At 34.1% G+C, this 6,174-nt stretch overlaps 1 protein-coding gene across 1 annotated transcript; it reads left to right on the top strand.

Moving 5' to 3' along the window:
- Positions 1-2,700: 2,700 nt before the first annotated feature.
- Positions 2,701-3,214, top strand: LOC108726421 (putative uncharacterized protein FLJ37770). The gene is made up of 2 exons (XM_018453982.1): positions 2,701-2,788; positions 2,937-3,214. Exons 1-2 carry the CDS (start codon positions 2,701-2,703, stop codon positions 3,212-3,214), a joined length of 366 nt encoding a protein of 121 aa, XP_018309484.1.
- The last annotated feature ends 2,960 nt before the right edge of the window (positions 3,215-6,174 follow it).

Below are 6,174 nucleotides of genomic sequence, written 5' to 3'. Positions count from 1 at the left end.
ATATATATATATATATATATACTGTACTTCCTCATCAAACAAAAATTTCGCCATCCAAACCATAAAAGAAATAAATTCAAACGTACATATTTGTTGCATATAACAGACTTCATCATAAACGAAAGAATGGCAATTATGTATCCTTGAGATTCTTTTTAAAGATAGTATAGTATTTCTATTACATTCATTTTTATTTTCTTTAGTAAAAAAATTGATTTATCATTTTTGTAACTTTAAAAAGATATTCGTAATCTTCAACAAGGATGTATTCCATTTCATACATGATGCGCATGATGCATCATTTATCATTGTTGTTTAAATGAATGTTAAATATATTCAATTTATCACTTATGCGCGTTTGACACTTGTTGATGGCACAACAAAATGGCATATACGTCAAATCTTTATACTACACACTGCATTGGTGCATCATCTGTTATCTCAAATCCGCACTTCATACTTGTACACCTGATAATTGATTTAAATATTATTAAATATTTGTCGATACATGTTGATACATTCATAAAGCAAATTTTAATTCATTATATTAGTCACTATTAAAATTTGCTTTAGGAAATTAATGAGGTGGTATTCTGTATAAATAATGACAAACATATCTTTTATTTAAAAAACCATCTCCTTATATTTATCGTGATAACAATGTCTTCTACAATCTTACTATCTGCAGGAAATGGTCTCGTGGACAATCTTATCAGAACAGATAAATATTATGTATTGAAATTCTGTTGACTACAAAATTCATTTTAATTGTATCTTTTTTTATATTGGTCGAAATTTTTCCATCCAATCATTTACTGCAACATGCTAACACCTAATTTGCGAATCTGCTTTTCAATGACCTCTGCTACACGGCACGCTTAATCGGGTTTAATAACATCCGTAGTTATGAAATTGTCCAATCACAGCTATTCCTCGGAAGAATGGAACGACTGTGATTGGTCAGTTTCATAACTTCGCATAATTAGATCCGGGCTTTGTTCGTTTTCGTAATGTATAAATCTATTGAATTACCAAATAGTGACTTTTCCCAAATGAAAATAATAATGAAGACGTCTTCCTCAAATAATTTCTAATCGATTCCATTCATAAAACACATTAAATAAAATCGCTGTCTGCTAACTTGACGCATCATAAAATTTGTTAATTACAAGAAAAATACTATTTCCTAAATATTTAAATTTATTTATTATTGCTTTTCCCAAATTTCCTCAAACGATTCCCAAATTATATAGATAAAATAAATCAGAAATATTCAATTTGTCTGCTATCTTGTCAGTGGTTAAACGATTCACTCTATCAACCTGAAAATTCAGAGGTTAAAAAAGCAATCCTAGAGTACAATTTAGTGACTTTACTCGATATTTCCGAACACAACTGGTAAGTCAGTTTTGTACGATCCGAGTTAATTTCCGAACGGCGAATGGAAAGATTTCTACTCAGAGTAGGATTTCCGAACGCATCCAATGATGTGTGTGCGACGAAGACAACTAAGGTTGGCTAAACTGGGACTACGAATGGTCATCGAACAAGCGAGAGGGCAGAGAATTAGAGAGAGACGCTTGCAAACTGAGCACACTATAGGTTTGTTCGCGTTGCATGCTCCAACATGTTCCAATATGCTCCTACTATAGCTCTTAGGGGCTCCACACAGAAATTATGTATTGTGGAATACAAAGTTTCTGATAGGTTGAAATTCTTATTCTCTGTTCTCTGTTCCCTGTTCCTTTTATTATGCGGAACCCCTTACTCACTCTAACGCGCTTGATAGAGTGAGTAGGAGCATATTGGAACATGTTGCAACATGCGACACGAACAAACCTTTTGTAATCTTTCCACCATGGACGGAAATACATAAAAATAGCGCAACCACCGATTCGGTTCATTATTGGCAACGAAAATCTAAAGTCGGAACTAAGCTAGAAAAAGTAATTTATAACAAACAGATTAATGAAACAAATAATTAGCGTATGCTCGCATATGCGCTCGTCCTCCGAGCCAGGAGGACGCAAGATCTCCACAGAATTGTCGCAACAGTGACGGACAAAAATTGTTACGTCATAATATAAATTCAAAATTATAATGATGTTGTGATCTGCTGAAATACTTACAAGGGAAGTTTCACAACTATCCGGAACCGATTTGATTCTCCATGAAATATATTGTTAAACACGATAATCTAAGAGACACGTATTTTTTTATACGTGTCCTAACTCATGTTTAAGGGGTGAAACACCCCTTTAAAGAAAAAAACCGGTATTTTTTTTTCGAGGCGAATATCATCGGAAGTATAAAAGAGAGAAAAAAATTTTTTAAACAAAAGTTGTACGGTTTCAAGAGTACTTCAATGTTGTGAAGAAAAAAATTTTTTTTTCGCGCGTAATAAAATCGGATTGAGCAATCTTGACTTCTTTAAGCAATCTGTTATCAATTTCGCATCTTAATTAGCAAAAATTAGTAGCTCTTTATGTAGAGTTATGTATTATTGTTAATATTCAATTTAAACTTATTCAAATGCACTTTAAACATTTTATTAAAAGAATCCGGAGGAACTTATGTGCATAAATATTATAAAATTATTAATTATGAACAATAAATTTACAATTAATAAAGAACAATTAATATATTATTAATTAATAAAGAACAATTAATCTACAAAATGAATTATGTACATTATAATAAATGTTCGAATTGTGCTCCATTTACGAGGGTCGTCTGAAAAGTTTTGAGCCTCATCACGAAGATGGCGTTACTCGTCAAAGCCATTTTGGTATTATAATCGTGATACTTACAAAAGATATCTGTGACAATTGTGGCCACTTTGGACGTTCAGTTCTTGTTTGACAATCATTTGCGTCATTTTGTAAAAATGGAAAAAATTGAATATCGTGCTATAATTAAATTCTTACATTTGAAAGGCAATACGTCTACGCAAATTAAAGCCGAGTTGGACGCTGTTTACGGAGACTCTGTCCCATCATTTGCCACTGTGAAAAAATGGGTAGCTGAATTTAAACGTGGTCGTACCAACTTAGCTGATGATGAGCGTTCGGGATGGCCAACAACTGCGATCACCACCGATAACATCGAAGAAATTCATCAAATGATAATGGACAACCGTCGAATTAAGGTTAGGGAGATAGCAGAGGCTGTTGGCATATCAAAAGAACGTGTTTGTCATATACATATTGACTGAAAAATTAGGCATGCGTAAATTAATCGCGCGTTGAGTGCCGCGCTTGCTCACTCTGGATTAAAAACGCATTCGAATGAACATTTCTAAGGCCCTGTTGGAGCGTTTTAAGCGAAACGAGTCGGATTTTTTGCGTCGATTAATAACGGTTGATGAAACTTGGGTCCACTCCTGAAACGAAAGAATTAAAACAGTGGACTGCGAAGGGTGAACCTGCTTCGAAGAAAGCGAAGACGGTTTTATCAGCGAGAAAGGTGATGGCGACTGTTTTTTGGGACGGAATTGTGTTGATCGATTATCTTGAAAAAGGTAAAACAATAACAGGGATGTACTACGCATCATTGCTTGACAAACTGAAGGCAGAAATTGAGAAAAAACGACCGCATTTGAAAAAGAAGAAAATGCTGTTCCATTAAGATAACGCACCGTCTCACACTTCGGTGGTCGCTATGGCAAAAATTCACGAATTGCAGTTCGAATTAATTGACCATCCACCGTATTCACCAGATCTGGCCCCCAGCGACTTTTTTCTGTTTCCTAAGCTCAAAGTTTGGCTCGGAGGACAGAAATTTTCATCGAACGAAAAGGTCATCGCATCCGTAGACGCCTATTTTGCAAAGCAAGACGCTCAGTATTATTTGAATGGATTAAAGGGGTGGGAGCATCGCTGGAAAAAATGTATCGACTTAAAAGGAGACTATGTGGAAAAATAAAATTGAATTTGACCGAAAAATTACTTGTTTCTATGTTAGGCTCAAAACTTTTCAGACGACCCTCGTATATCGTCAAGTATGTTGCTGCTATGCTGTCCATCTTCGATTTTTTGTTTCTCATACAATTTATTGCTTGTTATTGATGTAAAAATTCCTTTTCAATATTTGCATCTCTCATTTGCTATCTATTACATTTCATGTTCTCATTTTAATTTATTGCTATATTTTATACACTTTAAATGTCTACTGTACTATATAGGTACGTTCCTTGCATGATACACGTAATGTATTATTTCTCCTTGTTATTCATCAAATATTAAACAAGATAAATGAGACATCATGCGCATCATGCGTGAAACGGAATGCAACCTATGTCTATTATGATTAGAGATTATCCCACACAACACAGTTGTCCAAGAAATATCCTAAGAATGTGTTTAGAGGACATAGTACCTATCCTAATGCAAGAGCATTGTGTTCCGTCAGACTTATTTTAATAAATATACTTGAATTTTGATTTCACTTCTTTTTCTATGCCATTATTTATGGTTTTTTGTCACTTTGATTTTACTTCTTTTCCACATTCTTATATTTGAAATTGTTTCATTATGTTTTTGAATAAAGTTATAAAAATAGTTTTTGCGAAAATTTTGGTTTCTTTTTATTATGTTTTTAAATATATTTGTAAAATAATCCTCCTAAAACATGAACAACACAATGAAAATAATTATGAAATAATGATTTCAAGCAACATTGCAATGAGATTTGTATCTTTTCATGCAATTTTAAATAAATTTATTTTAGTAACTATTGACTTTTTTTATTTCAAATTTGTTCTTCCTTTGATATACGTTTAAACATTTACGATAAAAAATTGTGTGATAAAACATAATAAGCAAAGAAATCCCTTTATGTTTTCGAAGTATTTTTCATGATATTGATATAAAACATTACAAACGTTTACGTAAATCTAATTTTATTATTAGTATTTATAAAAATTCTCTTGTGTTATAATGTTTATAAATGAGTATCAGATTAAACACATTTATCAATGCGATTGTTTTTTTATAAAAGGATAAACATTATTATGTATACACTATCGTTCATAAATTTAATAACGCTTATTGAGATATTCAAGAAAATTTAAGTATCTCTGTGAAAAAATCGTAAAAGTTTTCCAAAATGCATTTTAAACGATAAAGAAAGAGCTTTAAATCGGTATTTAAATTCTGTTTCTATTAGGTGTTGAACTTAATTCCTGTCGTTTTTTTGTCTCCAAAATTGATTTATTTCGAAGGGAAGCTGAATGAATACCTTAATCAAAGTAATTTCCTCCGTTTTCTACTACTTTTTCCCATCTCTCTGGCAACAGGGCAATCCCACGACGGTAGAACGCGGTGTCTTTCGAGGCGATCCATTCATCCACCCATTTTTTGACTTCATTGTAACTGGAGAAATGTGTGTCCGTAAATGCGTGTTGCAGCGATCGTAATCCGACGGTGCCAAGTCTGGAGAGTACGCTAGATGCGGGAGAACTTCGCATTCAAGCTCTAGAAGTGTCTGCTTCATGCTTTTCGCGACACGTGGTCGAGCGTTATCATGCAACAAAATGACTTTGTGTCGATTGTTAGCTACGGATGATCTTTTTTGCATCAATTCGTCACTCAGTCGGCATAATTGCTGTTGGTAGCGATCAGTTGTAACGGTTTTATTTGGACCCAAGAGTTCGGAATACAGCACACCCTCCTGGTCCCACCAAACGCACAGCAAGGTCTTATGCCCGTGAATATTCCTCTTCGGCGTCAAAATCACCGTTTCGGAAGCGTTCAAACCAAACTCTACATGTTCTTTCCGATGGAGTTTCATCACCATACACTTCGGATAATAAGCGATGCGCTTCAGCTGCGGTTTTCTTGAGGTCGAAGTAGTGAAGAAGTACATGTCGGAAAAACAGCTTATCGCAATTCATTTTCAATCGATTGGAAAATCTCTTTGGCGTCGAGAAGTCTAACCTATGAGGATTGAATCACTATCAGCGATGTCTAAACTACAAAAGACATATGACTTCATCGTTAAACTTGCCAGCGTTGGAGCCAGCACCCTTTAGTAGCGAGCGATAGGAATTAAGTTCAACACCTAATATGATGTTCCTAAATTATACAGGGTGTCTAAAAAAAACGGATTGAAACACAATGGGGACGTAGATTGGATCAAGGGAAACAAAACAGTTTTGTACCATTTTGCAGTTGA

Source organism: Mycetomoellerius zeteki, unplaced genomic scaffold, assembly GCF_001594055.1.
Source record: "Mycetomoellerius zeteki isolate Tzet28-1 unplaced genomic scaffold, Tzet1.0 scaffold42, whole genome shotgun sequence".
Taxonomy (NCBI): Eukaryota; Metazoa; Arthropoda; class Insecta; order Hymenoptera; family Formicidae; genus Mycetomoellerius; species Mycetomoellerius zeteki.
The sequence above is the reverse complement of the archived record's forward strand: the minus strand, read 5'-3'. Positions and strand labels throughout refer to the sequence as shown.